At 38.5% G+C, this 15,320-nt stretch overlaps 1 protein-coding gene across 10 annotated transcripts in view; it reads right to left on the bottom strand.

Moving 5' to 3' along the window:
- INPP5F (inositol polyphosphate-5-phosphatase F) overlaps positions 1-15,320 on the bottom strand; it is a 58,376-nt gene that overhangs the window by 38,614 nt on the left and 4,442 nt on the right. For all 10 annotated transcript variants that reach the window (XR_009448282.1, XR_009448280.1, XR_009448281.1 and 7 more), the window contains exon 2: positions 1,873-1,953. Coding sequence is in view for 7 of the 10 variants with exons in the window: in XM_059661619.1 (XP_059517602.1) it covers positions 1,873-1,953 (81 nt within the window). In the remaining 3 variants the exon portion in view is untranslated. The remainder of the gene's footprint in view (positions 1-1,872; positions 1,954-15,320) is intronic.

Below are 15,320 nucleotides of genomic sequence, written 5' to 3'. Positions count from 1 at the left end.
ATTACCCAGTGATAGGAAAAAGGACAAATTATGGTATATTCATACAATAGTGTAAACAAGGGACTAAAGTTTCATACATCAACATGGATAAAGGTAAAAAATGTAAAGTTGAGTAGGAGAAAAAGTGAAAGAATACAAACAGCTTATCACTTATTAAAAAATTAGCAACAGATCTGTTTAGGAATACATATGTAATACAAGCAATAATGAAAGGCAAAATTCAAAATGGCAGGTTCTCTTGAATGGAAGAAAGCAGGATATACTTGGAGAAAGGCATGGTGAGGGCTCCAAAGACATTGGTCATATTTCATTTTTTAAGTTGAGTGGTAGATATAAATGTTTGTTTTTATGATAACCTATACTTTATATGTGATAAACAGCTTTTGTATCTAAAATATATTTCAAAATGAAAACAGATTTTTAAAAAACCACCAAAAAACCTAATAAAGGAAAATTAGATCGTCTCCAGCAATATGTGCTTTATACCCACAAATCAACTTAACTCACAAATGCTCAATAATTTTATTTTACAATAAAAAGGGGCACACTTTAAAAAAAAAACCCCACATGTTTATACTGATTTTTAGAGAGAGAGGGACAGAGAGGGAGAGAGAAACATCGACATGAGAGAGAAACATTTATCAGTTGTCTCCCACACATACCCCAACCAAGGATCACTAGGGATTGAACCCACAACCTGGGCAGGTGCCCTGATCAGGAATCGAACCAGCGACCTTTCAGTGCCACAGGACAACACTCAATCAACTGAGCCATACTGGCCAGAGTAAAGGGCACACTTTTTTACTCCTAATTATACAGCAATAATGGTAAAGCCGCCAAGAGCTCAAAACTTGTATTAAAATGGATACGAAAGGAAAAATAGATATTTAAGTATAATGTTTAAACTATTTCATTTAGTCATTTTCAGGATATTTTGCGACCCAACTATGTAACATCTATTTTTTTCACGAACAAAATTCCCTCTGATCCCAGGGCACAGGTGTCTGTCCTTCCAAGAGGGGGCCTGCTGAATTACCTAGACCAGCGGTCGGCAAACTGCGGCTCGTGAGCCACATGCGGCTCTTTACCCCTAGAGTGTGGCTCTTCCACAAAATACCACATGCGGGCACGCATGTACAGTGCAATTGAAACTTCGTGGCCCATGCTCAGAAGTCGATATTCTGTGGAAGAGCCACACTCAGGGGGCCAAAGAGCTGCGTGTGGCTCGCGAGCCGCAGTTTGCCAACCACTGACCTAGACCTTCCATCAATTTGTCTGCCCTGGATAGGGCCCCCGGAATGGACCACACCCCATACTAAGAAACCCACACTCTTCCCTGGCCAGTTAATTGTATCAGGAATGGACAGCTGACCCAAAGCCAACAATAGCCATGGTCTGCCACTGCCTATCTCTCTAGCCTTGTTCCTACTATCCTCTCCTTTGAAATCAGTGCAGTTGGGGGGCTATCTTTCCATCAGAGCACCTACCACCATTATCAAATAATTGTATGTTTGTTTCGGTGATTATTCACCGATGTCTGTTTTCTCTCCTAAACTAGAAGCTCCACAAGGGTGGGAATGGGTCAGGTTTTGCTCACCACTGCGTTCTACCAACTAGCACAATTCCTGACACATGCTAGGCATTTGGTAAGTGTTGTGTTTTAAGAGGAAGAAAGGGTTGTAATATTATACCTCCTTTTTCTCTAGTTGTATTTCATGAAACTTATATGGCAACAATATACCCACTTCAGGCAGACCCAAAATTAAGGCAAAGGAATCAAAGCCATAACAAAATCTACATTTATCATCAAAGAAAAAAATGTCAAAATGCCACAAAAAATTTGACAAGTTTAAGGAGTTTACAGAAACATACCTGAATGAAGCTGAATTTTCCCAATAACACCTTCTACCAAACCCAAGCAAATGGGATTCCAGGCAAGAAGTAGATCAGTAGCTAAAATAAAATAAGAAACAATCATGAGAAAATATTCATCAGAAAACAAATTAAAACAGTGTATTAAAAGTAGTATATTAAAATATGATCAATGTCCAAAAAGAGCAGTTATGAACACCCAGAACTGAATACATTACTATCAAGCAATTTTTGAAAAAGCGTTAAATCAAAGCCTGAGAAAGGCTTCTGTCAATAAGGACCGTTATGGGGAAAGAACTGACATTCTGAAACTCTGCTCAGTTGGAGGCAGTACTCTGGCGCCCTTCAGTGGGGGAAAGAGGCTGGTACACTACAAGACAACAGATGCCGGCAGTCTATAGTCATAGCTAGTCCCAAATCCAAAGACAAGGCCTGAGAAACTGCCATATAGAGATGTCCACTTACTGGATCTCAGTCTGGAAAATGCCCTTTCCCCGAGAATCGTACACCAAGCAAAGAAATCCAGAAAGCCAGGGCTCTTTTATGGGACTTCTAGGGCAAAAATAACAGGAACAAGTACCGAGTGCCTGGTGTGCGCAGGCATCCTCATCTCAGCCATAAAACAATGGTGTGGGTGACTGTTTTCTCAATTCTCACAAATAACTTATGCCATTCTACACACATAGGAGACAAGTTAATTCATTACACACATTGGCTGCCTGAGGACATTAGAGCTTAATTCTCTTGTGGAACCCAGGTTGTAAAAGGCTGTGAAATACATAGATATAAATGTAACATTAATGGTAGTTCAATAGGTTGCAGGTTCAATCCCTGGCCCCAGTTGTGGTGTGTGTGGGAGGCAACCAATCAATGTGTCTCTCACATCAATGTTCTTCCTCCCCTCTTTTCCCTTTCTCTCTCTCTCTCTCTCTCTCTCTCTCTCTCTCTCTCTCTCTCTCTCTCTCTCCCCCCCCTCCCCTCACATCCTCCCTCCCTCCCTTCCACTCTCTAAAAATCAATGGGAAAAATATCCTCAGGTGAGAATTAAAAACTAGAAAAACTGAAACAATAACCAAGTTTTGTGGTATAAAGACTAAAAATAATAGTTACTGGTAATCTTTGAGGTTCAAAATGAGAACCAGTTAAACCCATTAAGACTGAATTCATGGTGGAATGATCAAGGACAAATGTCTAGCTGTAAGAACCAGAGATATGAAAGGAGGACAAGAAAACATAAGATTATTAAGACATTAAAATTCCAGGTGTAAAAGTTAACCTTTGAAAAGGAAGGATACCACTTCTTTCTAAGTCTAGAAGCAAAGATGAAAGACTAAATATAGAAATGGAGAAGAAAAGCAGATGATGTATTGGATGGCCTTGATTCAGTAAAAATAGGAGTCAAGTCAACTTTGCTTTAGCAGGGGGAAGGACAGAGAGGAACAGAGAGGCAGTGGAGGCTTGGTGTGGTGAAGAGACTTCAGAAAGTCAATTTGTGAATGTTCTGTGTGTGTTCAAAAGCATGCATATTTTTAACGAAAAAGGGTATCAATCCATTAGTGGATCATGAAATCAATTTTGTATGAAATTAGTATTAACAGCAATACAACAGAATAGAGCAGAAAACAGAAAAACTGTACCATGTAGGGAAATATTTTATGAAACCTTTGTTTCTGGTACATACATATGTGTTCAACAGGTCATGATTTTTAAAGTATTTCTTACTATGGATCTGAAACATTTGAACACACTATTTAATTTTGGGGCTAGGGCTCATTATATCAACTTGTTTGATTATTTTGTTCAACTCCTCTATGTATTTGCTAATTTCCTTGACTGCTAAACCTAATAGGTTGTTGTTTTCTTTTAACTCTCATGTTTTCTGTTTTTTTCCATTTTTCTTTCTTAAGCTTTGTTTTACACTTGAGACTATGTTCAGGATTACTTTATCTTCCTGGTGAACTGCTCTATCAGGATGTAATAACTGCCTTTATTTCAAATAATGTTCTTTGCCCCAAAGTCTAGCTTGCCTACCATTATTATTGTGAAGGAAATACATTAGGTATTAAAAGGGATAAATATGAACATTGCTAATCCAATTGTATTACTTCTATTCCCCACAGCTTTAGAAACTAAGTCCAAATTCCTCGGAAAGGCTTGTGAGGCCCTGCATGGGCGGGTCCTGTGCACCTCCTCCTGCCTCCCCACGCCCAGCATCCTGGTCTTCCTGCAGTCATCCCCAAGTGTGCACAGGCTGTGTGTGGAATGCTGCTCCCCACCCACTTCGGCCTGCTCTTCACTCCAGACTCAGAGCAAGGGTCACTGGTGTTCGCTGACACATTCCCCTCTCCACCCTCCTAGCAGAACGGAGCAGGATCTCTTCTGTGACTCCCCTGAACCTTGCTCAGATTTCCATCACAGCAACTTATTTTGGCTTAATGCACCTAACTATTGACTTGTCTGTCTCTCTGACTGAGCAGGAAGCTCATCAAGAACAGGAAGCTCATAAGACCTACTCTCATTTAGCTTTATATCCTCAGTGCCCGGTACACAGCAGGCTCCAAAATGCTAAGTAGACAAATGAACGTATGACACAGAATGGAGTGGCAAGTTAAAGTCAGATAATTTGCTGTGAATCGTGTTAGAAGGGCTCACTATTTAAAGTGGCAAAGTTAAAGTCCTTTGTTCTACTTCAGGTAAAGGCTTCAGGGCTAGCAGAGACACAGGGACTGTCCAATACCACATAGTTTGTCAAAATCAAAACACCATTTCCCGTTCTCAGTCCAGGGCTCTTTCTAGCATGCCTCTAACACCATAAGTTTCCCTACCAAATGTTCTCAGGTATAATATTCTCATTTTATTTTTGTATGGGACTTCCAGCTCACCATCATTCCAGCTGCACAAGCAGGATGTGGGTGACATCCAAAATGCTTTTGTTCCTCAGAGTCCTATTGATTCTATCCCCGCAATATCTGATGGATGCTTTTCTCTCCATCCCACTGCCACTACCTTTGCCCAGGGTCTAGACCTCCCCCATCTGGATCATTAAAAAGCTCTTGTCTGCTCTATATCTATCAGGCTGCTTAATACATAAAAGGCATTCAAATATGCATCGAATGCAATGAGGACTCCAGACAGTTTGGTTCTGCAGGACCCTAACGTAAAAGGCAGGGAGCTGCAAGAACACGGCTGAAGAACTACACCGGGACCCATTCAGGAGGACAACAGAGTGAGTTCAGGGCTGTTTCCTCCAGACAGGGCAGATTTGCATTTGAGATTGAACATCAGGGTCAGTGTGTAGAGGATGAACATGAGAGGGCAGGCCTAAAGCCAGAGATCCAGATAAGTGTGTGTACAAGGACAGCCTCGAGCTGACTCTGGAACTGGAAGCCTGGACAGAGTCTAGAGGTGCAGGCATGATGTGGGCACAGCCTGAATACAGTGTCCCAGGTAAAGAGTCCTGGCTCTACTATAGTCTCTGAAGACCTCTCAGTTCTATTTTCTCTTGTGTAAATGGGAATTTCAACTAACTTATAGGGTTTTTATAAGGATCAAATGAGAGAATTATATGAAAGTGTCCAGCACAATGTCTGGCACATAAATGTTCAGTAACTTTTAGCTCAAGTTAGGAAATGTATATGCATTTAAAATTCTAGGTTCTTACCACTCAGTAAATCTCTCCATAGATTTTTATTTCAAGGATCTACGTACAGCTTTAAAAAAAAAAAAAAAACTAAAAAGAAAAACTTCAATTTTTTTACTTATTAAATCTTATGGTAATGCCATGATTCCTGAAAGCCTCCTCGAAGTAAAAATTTTTAATGAAAATCTCAATATCTAGATATGTCCCCAAAATTGTTTTCTCTAATATGAAACAGATCCACAGCTCTGATGCAGCTCAAAACTAGGCATCCAGTCTTAGTCCCAGCAACCCAGTTCAGGTTCAGATCCAAATGGCAAATCAAGCATGACTGCCAGCTTCCTCCCCTCTAAATCCCCCCCACACAGGGGTGGCGGGGGGTGGAATCTAGAAGTATAGGCTAAAGGGAGGTAAAATTATGCCTGGGAAAAAGACATGGATATTGGTAAATTTTAGTTATGTATGTGAAAATAAATACTGGGTTTTAAGAAACCATAGAAAAATATAAGTAGAATATGTAACTTTTGATCAGCAATAGAGAGGCACCTAACAAATATTTGAGATATCCAAAGGAAGACAGGAAAGGTGATAGAATAAAAAGAAAAAGCACAATAAATGGAAAACAAGGGTACACAAGAGATAACTCCTAATATATTAAAATAAATGTAAAGTTTCAACTAACCAATTAAAAAGACAGACTATTACTAAGTCTCAACCCTTCTATCAGTTTATTTAATTCTATGCCTACTTTGTTTCCTACTATATACCTGAGGTCTAGGACAGTGTTTGATGCATAGCAGGCATTCATTCAATAGTTATTGAACCAAATGAATCAATAAATGAGTAAAAGCAAGCATGAAAAATGGACTTCTACCAATTGCTTATTTTCACTGACTTTTAATAGGGCTACCAACTTAAATTGTTATTGTTTTTAAAGGAAGTCCTAAAACAACAATCTCTGCTATACAAGCATTGTTAATAAAAGCATTTATCTTTCAATAAATATAATAAATGATGAGCATGTGATTTCTCACAATGAAAGACTTATCTAAACATTCAAGGGAAATGATCTTAAAATCTATAGCTGGTGCCCATGGTTTCTCATACCAAAATAGAGACAAGAGACACAAAACAACAGAGGAAGGCCTGAAGCAGGCAATATAACTGGCACAAGAAAAGAGGCTCAGTGTGTCTTTGAACTGATGTGCCTTTGCTGCCCAGTACAGTGCCTGGGACACGATACATACTTCAGTGTGTGTGTGTGTGTGTGTGTGTGTGTGTGTGTGTGTGTTTAAACCTCACCCAAGAATGTGTTTATTGATTTTAGAGAGGAAGGGAGAGGGAGAGAGAGAACTAGAGAATCACTGATGTGAGAGAGAAACATCAATTGGCTGCCTCCCACACGTGTCCCAACCAGGGATCAAACCCGAAACCTAGTTATATTCTCTGACCAGGAATCAAACCCACAACCTTTTTTGGCATACAGGACGATGTTCCAACCAACTGAGCCATCCAACCAGGGCTGTGTGCATCCCCCTCCCCCCAATCTGTTACTCTTTAAAAAGCAAGCAGAATCAGTTGGCATTAGTGGATTCTGTATAGAGGAGATCTGTAACTGATATTAGTCTACGCATATGTAGCAAGTGCACTTAGTAATGCACACTATCACTACTCAGGAGGCAGAAGGCATTGGAATGGCAAAGAAAATGGCCAGTGGCCTTACACTACCCTTCCACAAAGAACAGCCATGTAACTGATCTGCTCCAACAAGCATATTGCTTTCTAATCTTCCCTTCAAAAAGTATATCCCAATGTGGCAGATAAATTCAAAAGAGAAATGTTTGAAATTTGCAAGTAGGTTTTAAAATTTAGGATTATCAAAGTCACATAGTAAAGAGAAAAGTTGCTTACAAATTACAAAAGTATAGCATTTTACAAATAATGCCAACCTTTAATTAGTGAAATAGAGCAACATACACTAAAAGGCATAAATATTTTGTTATAAGCTCAATTGCTTGACCAATTAGGTCTACACTTCCAGGTTCATTTGGCAGTATAGGGCTTCTATTTTCATAGGCCCTCCTCTTCCTGGTACACAGAAAACAAGTGATTAAATACTGGGTGCCTGCAGAGAGTATGAGTCATTCATTCCAAAAGCCCAGAGTGACGGCACTCCCTCAGCCCAAGAACAAGCCTGGGTTTTTCACAATTGCTGAAGTTTATGGGCAGTTGCGTTTGTTTTAGGGGAAAAAAAAAAAAAAGGTACCAAGGTATAATCAGACCCAAGTTTTATTTCCTGCTAAAGACAATGGATATTATTGGTCTGAAAAGACAAACACTAAAGTCAGACAGATGAGTAAAAAGATTCTAAAATGAGAAACTGAAAGTTCCCATTGTTAGCTCTTCCATGCTTCAAACCTCAGAATTTAATTTGGCCAGGAAAACAGATAAAGTTGATTCAGGTGTCATCTTAAAAATGCAAAATTTGATACATTTCTTTGAACTCTAATGGTGATGATTTTCTGGCATGCAGCAAGTTAAAAAGCTAATCCAATTTAGAAGTTCTAGCAGCTGGTGATTTCCCAGTGTGAACTCCAATTCAATGTTTGCTCATTCTGGCTGTTCATGGTCATCATCTAGGACACTGCAGCTCACGAGCCACATGTGGCTTTTTGGCCCCTTGAGTGTGGCTCTTCCACAAAATACCGACTTCTGAGCATGGGCCACTAAGTTTCAATCGCACTGTACAAGTGCGCCCACACATGGTATTTTGTGGAGGAGCCACACTCAAGGGGCCAAAGAGCCACATGTGGCTCACGAGCCGCAGTTTGCCAACCACTGATCTAGGAGCTTTATAAAATACTGCCGAACCGGTTTGGCTCAGTGGATAGAGCGTTGGCCTGCGGACTGAAGGGTCCCAGGTTCGATTCCGGTCAAGGGCATGTACCTTGGTTGAGGGCACATCCCAGTAGGGGGCGTGCAGGAGGCAGCTGATCGATCTCTCTCATTGATATTTCTAGCTCTCTGTCCCTCTCCCTTCTTCTCTGTGAAAAATCAATAAAATATTTTTTTAAAAAAATAAAATACTGATGTCTATACCCCACCCCTCAGCAAGTCTGACTCAATTGGTTGGAGTGGGGCCCTGACATAGGTGTTTTTAAAGCTCCTCCAGGTAATTATAATGTACAGCCAAGTGGAGAATCACAGTAGCCTCCCCTTATCTACAGGGGTGGAGTGGCACAGTGGATGCCTAAAACTGCAGACAGTAGGGAACCCTATATTTACTATAGTTTTCCCTATACTTACATACCTATGATCAAGTTTAATTTACAAATTAGGTGATTTCATGGTCAAAAGATTTATTCTTATCATAGATCTTAGCAACTTCAGCAGACGATTTTTTCGTTCCTTACTAAGTGGAGAATTTTCACCTTTTTACTTAAAGAGAGCAATTTACAGCTTCTATGGCATATCTGAATTGCCAGCACCCACTACTCCTGCGCTTTGTGGCCATTAATAAGTAAAATAAGGGTTCTTTGAACACAAGCACTGCCATACCTCAGCAATTGATCTGATAACCAAGATGGCTGCTAAGTGACTAACGGGACAGTATGAGATTTCATCACACCTCTCAGAACAGAGTGCAATTTAAAATTATAACTTATTTCTGGAATTTTCTATTTAATATTTTCAGGCCTCAGTTGACTGGGAGTAACTGTAACTGAGGGACAGGAAACATCGGATAAAGGGGGAATTACTCTATTGGTCTAAGTCAATGGTTCTCAACCTTGGCTGCACATTAGAATCACCTGGGAATCTTTTTAAAATCCTAATTTCTGGGCCTCATCCTCCGGAAATTCTGTTTCTTTGTTACTAATGTTGTGGCCCCACCCCATAACAAAGAAACAGAATTTCCGGAGGAGGAGGCCCAGAAATTAGGATTTTAAAAAGATTCCCAGGTGATTCTAATGTGCAGCCAAGGTTGAGAACCACTGGTCTAAGTGATTATAGGTTATTGGATGGAACATGCATGAGTAAGTTTACTTTTATCTTATCAGTCTGATTCAAAAATGATACCTGTGTCATGTACAACTTTAAACTCTTTAATGTAATAAAGTACCATAAATTGCGTAAAGATCTCATAATACAGTGAGCTGGCGTAAGCTAGCACAAAGAATTATACTTCAAAAAATAACCCTAAGAGTACTTAAAAGATAAGAGATACTATCTAGGAAGGTGATCTTAAGAATATCTAGACTTTTCTATTAAAACAGGCATCTAATTATAGCAAAGAGCCCACAAACTTTTGATCATGATGAAGGATATTAGAAATTGGTTTTTAAACTCTATAATATCTACACTAAAAATTATTGATTCCTTATCTTAAGTATAAAGTCCTAATAATCACATTTCAAGAAAGACCCAATGCAATTCAAAAAAGAACAGAAGATAACTAAAGAAAAAGATTTTCATGAAAGGTCAATCAATGTAGAAAGGTCCTGGGAAAACCTAGTGGAAATGTATAAAATTATGAGAGGTATGGAGATTACAGTACATTCAGAATAAGAGTGTAGGAGACACGTGTTTAGGAATAAATGAAGGGAAGTAGGAAGCACAGCCTGTCACAACTTTCCAAACTCATTACCTACAGAGGCTGAAAATACAACCAGTTTAAACAAGGATTAGATAAATCTTTGAATAATAAATGCATAATGCATCACCCAAGAAACATAGCAATGTGTTTAAATATGTCTCTCACCTTCTGCTCCCCCCAAAAACTGTCCTTTGATATAACTTTCAGAAATAGTCTTCTGAGAACTAAATCAGAGCACAGCTGAGCTAACAATTGGTATTTTCCTTTCCTCACTTTAGAGCTCTTAAACCAAGATGTATAAAATTAGCACTTCCTTCATTAAATAAGTGCAACCTTTCTCCCAGCTGCTATTTAAATAATTTCCTAGCTTTCCCTGAAAACTTTGTCCAAAGTTAACTTATCCTCTCCCATCTAGGACTGTCTGCATAGTAGTTTTGCCACCATAGGGCCTCACCAACAAAAAGCTCTGCCTTCAAACCCACCATCAGATCAAACGAAGAACTCTACTAGATCAAACAAGGACCACCAAAGAGTGGAAGAACCTGCACTCTTTCAGTCTAGCCAGGTAGGCACTAGGCATCCTCATAAACTGTCATTTTGCTTTGTTTTGGTGTTTTGCGTACCTAATTAGAATGAAGGCACTGAGCATACAGAGTTATTTCTGACAAGACACACACACAAAAGTCCATACGTGCACAGAGCCGTTTCTTCCAGGGCTTTCCACTCCTATAGAGAGAAAGAAACTCTCACAGACTACGTCAAGAAATTTTCACAGAATCATGCAGGTGTCCTAAGGCGAGCTCAGGGAGGACAGAAACCTCCCGTGGAGCAGAAGGGCAAAAGCTCGCTTGATCTTGATTTTCAGTACGAATACAGACCGTGAAAGCGGGGCCTCACGATCCTTCTGACCTTTTGGGTTTTAAGAAATTTTCACAGAATCAAATAAAGTATTCTTCCTTCTCATTTTATTGGAAAAAAAATAAATTTTTACCATCTCGGAAAAACAAACACACAGAGACCTTGAACTTCAAGACAGAACTGTCTTCTATAGCTCTATCACAGTATCTGTCACTCTAGACTTCTGTGCGTGTCTATCTCCTATTGGACTACATCCTCGGCTAGGGTAGACAGTGTTTTAACCATCTTTTCACTTTAGCACAATGCCCAGCAGAAGGGCTTCAATAAATGTTTGTTGAAAGAATAAATGACTTCACAGAAACTCAGCCTTAATATATTTGCAAGGAGAAAGAAGTAGAATACTAAAGTAGTTAGAAGTGAGAAGGGGGGCTGCTGCTTTGAGATGAGGGAATTTTTGAAAGGTGTAAAGGAGAATAAATGCAATAGCTACCAGAGGAGGGACAAATCCTGAAAGTTAAGAAGCACCACTGCCCAGAAGGGAGACTGGCAAACTGTGACTCTGCCCACCACAGCTATTCCACAGAGGGGAAAAAAAATGTTTATATCTGCCATAAAAGCAATGTATAATACTGTGAAGCATCATCATTATATATGTAAACTACTAAAATTAAAAGCATATGGCATGTTTAAAATTTCCTAATATTTCAGTTTGATGCTATGATTGCTTCAGATGGTATATACTGACCATTGCAGAAACTGTAGAATTTGAAGTTCAGTGTAAATGAAAGCTGATTCAAAGAATAAGATTTATAACGAGTTAATGTATTTTTAAATATCCCACTGTCAAGTTGAAGAAATGCAAAGTTAAACTTGAAAGAACCTGAAATCAAAATGAAGTAACTTAAAGAAGGAACACTGACCTAAAATCAACCTGTATTTCATTCAGCCAGCCTTACCAAAGAAAGCAGGCAGGAGTAGATGCTTTTTCTGAATGAGCAGTTTTTTTAAGGGTCTCACAGCAACCAGAAAGTGAGTCATTCTAACAAAGCATGGGCTTTAATTAAGATACTATCAGTGTGTCTTGTAATAGTACTACAATGCTAAATGTTCAGTGTTTATCCTCACTTCTAAAATATTATTTATATATTATTATCAACAACTACTGATAAAAAAAATATTTCTCCATTTTGTTAAACATTCTCTAACTCAAATGTTCTTTTCAATTCAATTATGGTAAGTTGACACATAATGATGATTTAGACGAGCTAAGGAGTAATTAATTATTTGTTAGAGGTTCTATGACACTGCTGTTACTTCTCAAACTTGTGTTCGTTTGAAAGGCTAGATTTTAAAAGGTGATATTTTAAAACATATTTGAATATGAATAGAACAGTTAACAAAAAGATGCAAAGAGAGGTAGTAATACAGCTTATAAAGATCTAACAGTTAAACCCCCATAAAACCACACCAGACTATAGCTCTGAGAATAAATAGCACAGCCAAACTAGTTTGATTTTTCCAATAGTCTACTATCTATCTGTAAATACAACAGTTCATTTTGTCATAAATCACAAGGACCAAATCATTAAACTTTTTTTGCATAAGAAAAATAAAAATGTCTTCAGGTCCCATTTATTTTCATTCCAAAAGAGAATAAATTTCTTGAATCTTAGACTTAAAAGTTAAATTTCCCCCCTTTACTGAATAAAATGAGAAATTAGTTTTAGTTAGTAAGAGAGGCAGCATTCTGGCCTTCTATTCTTACATTCTCCATTTAAACCTCCCAAACAATCTCTTTGCTGCTCAAAGTACAAAGGGTTGACCAGGGACTAGCATTATTTCAATTCATTCAGATAATTTTTACATAAGACCTGCTGTGGGCCAGGTGCTAGGGATATGGTGATGAATTTACATCTCCGCCTCCTTGCTCAAATGAGTTAGGCTGGGCAGGTAGGACTATGGGAAGCCATGCAGCTAGGCATCCTGGAGCAGCACCAAAATAGCCAGGTTCCAGAAAAAAAACAAGCTATCAGGATACCCCGTTTGCTGGCACCTGCATGCTCTACCCTAAAAGGCCTTCCTACTTCCTCTCCTCTGAAGCTAGCCTTTGCCAAGTCGTGGCCTCTGCTGGCTATGGCCTGGTCAGAGCACAGCATCTAGGAACCAGTGATTCTACAAAGGCCCCTCCCCTTTTTGAAGGCAGTTGTCCTAACGGCTTTTCCCTAACCATTGCCACTCCGCTTTATATGCTCTGAAAAGATGCCTGTGAAATTAGAGCTAGGACTCATGCAGAGCTAGACTGAGGAAGGCTTCAGGTTGCTCATCACAGGCTGAAATACTTCCCATCCCGTACATATCAATGTTTCTGCACAAAGATCTACCCTATATCTATTCCCTTCCCCAACTGCAGATGTTCTAAAAACTTAAGGAGAGGAACCTGATAAACTGACCCTAACCGGGAAAAACAACTAGTCAATCTATTACATAGTGACATTCCCTGTAAGTATATAAACTAATTTTGCAAGACAGAGTCAGGGATAGGTGTTGGGTCAAAGAACCAACCAGCAGTCCCATTATCAACCTTTTCCTTCTATATAGATCCTCCCTCGGTGTACGTGCTTTGACATATGAGAGGCTATTTTATTCTCTATAAAGGCTATACTATAACGATGATGACAGTGAAAGACACATTTCAGATATTACCCATAAAGTTATAAATACTATAACTGTAGTCAAGAAGATAGAAAGGTTTATAAAACAGGTTTGTCAGCATTAAGAGGTTTCTATCTGGCTTTGTAGTCACATACTGGGTTAGAAGCCCATCTCTCTGCCTCTTAACTCTGTGAACTTGGACATATTACTTCTCTATGCCTCAGTCTCCTCATCTGTAGGAAAATAACAAAACCCTCCTCCTGAGGTTTGTGGGGATGAAATGCACCAGTACAAATAAAGGGCTTAGCACAGTGTCTGGTTCAGAAAAAAATGCTCAATAAATAAAACTGTTATTAGCTACTATTGATCTCAGTTAACAATGTAGACAACAAAATATGTTCAAAAACTTCCTTCATCTGTAAAACCTGATTCCAAAAATTGTTATCTGCCCCATTAGCAAGACCCTGTCGTTCTTGTTTTTAACCCCAGAAGAGAGAAAAAATATTTTAGAAAGATGAGTCTTTTCTATTTTGCATGTATAAAAATAAGTGTTCATAAAAATAAATATACAGACCTCTTCAACCTAACAATGCTAGATTATTAGAAATATACTAAATTATGGAGTAAAAAGTAGTTCAGAATATAAAAACTGGTAAGTCATTTAAATAAACTGAAGGGTAAAGACACTAGAAAAAAACCTGGTTATTCAACAATGACAAAAACAAAGATTTTTACAATATACTTAATAATTTTTTAAATTAAAATGCCCTATTATATTTTGTCATGGTAATTTGTGTTTATTAGCAAATATTTTTAGTTCAAAATCTTGTTCAAAGTCAATACCAAATGAACAAAACTCTAAAATACACTGAATGTATATTAATAAAATATGATCATGTGGATCTCATTCCATAACTATAATTTCTCATTCAAAGAAAGTTAACTTCATATGACATACTAAAAATAATTTCATTATAAAAAATTACTAAGAAGAACAGAAACACTTTTCATGTTTCTGTGAATTCTAATTGATAGCTAGTTATCTCCTCCAAAAAAATATTCACTGGTATTCATCATTCAGAATATCATTTCTCTCTCTCCAGTTTACAGGCTGTGAATGTTATGTGTATGACAAATGCTTTAACATCTTTTCATGGTCACTCAGTCTCCAAATAGTATGAAGCATAGACTGCAGTAAATTACATAACACCGTCATATCAGACAAAGACACAAGGTCTAGTAGAAGTAATTTTAAGACCGAAGAGGTAAGACCATATCACCCTTCCCAAACAGTGGACTGTTTAAAGTCTACAATCCTTATTCTCAGATAGTAAAACTTCACTCTCAGGAAGTTATTGAATGTTTACACAGTACTTTATCATTTTCCCTGGTAGACAATAAAACAACCTAAATATTTTTCTCTAGGGGTCACCTTGCAATAGACATAAGCATTCACCAAAAAGCACTGCTACAGACTAAAGAAATGAAAACATCAGCCCCTGGCGGGGTGGTTCAGATGGTTGAAGCATCCTCCCATACACCAGAAGGTTGCGGGGGTTGGATTCCCAGTTGTGGCAAGTAGGGCAGGCAATTGATCACATCAATGTTTCTCTCTCTTTCTCCTCCTTCTCCTCCCATCCTCTCTCTAAGAATCAATAAAAACATATCCTCGGGTGAGGAATTTTTAAAAAAGAAAGCATCAGAAAA

The sequence above is a fragment of the Myotis daubentonii genome, chromosome 13, assembly GCF_963259705.1.
Source record: "Myotis daubentonii chromosome 13, mMyoDau2.1, whole genome shotgun sequence".
NCBI classification, from domain to species: Eukaryota; Metazoa; Chordata; class Mammalia; order Chiroptera; family Vespertilionidae; genus Myotis; species Myotis daubentonii.
This window is presented reverse-complemented; position numbering and strand designations above follow the sequence as displayed.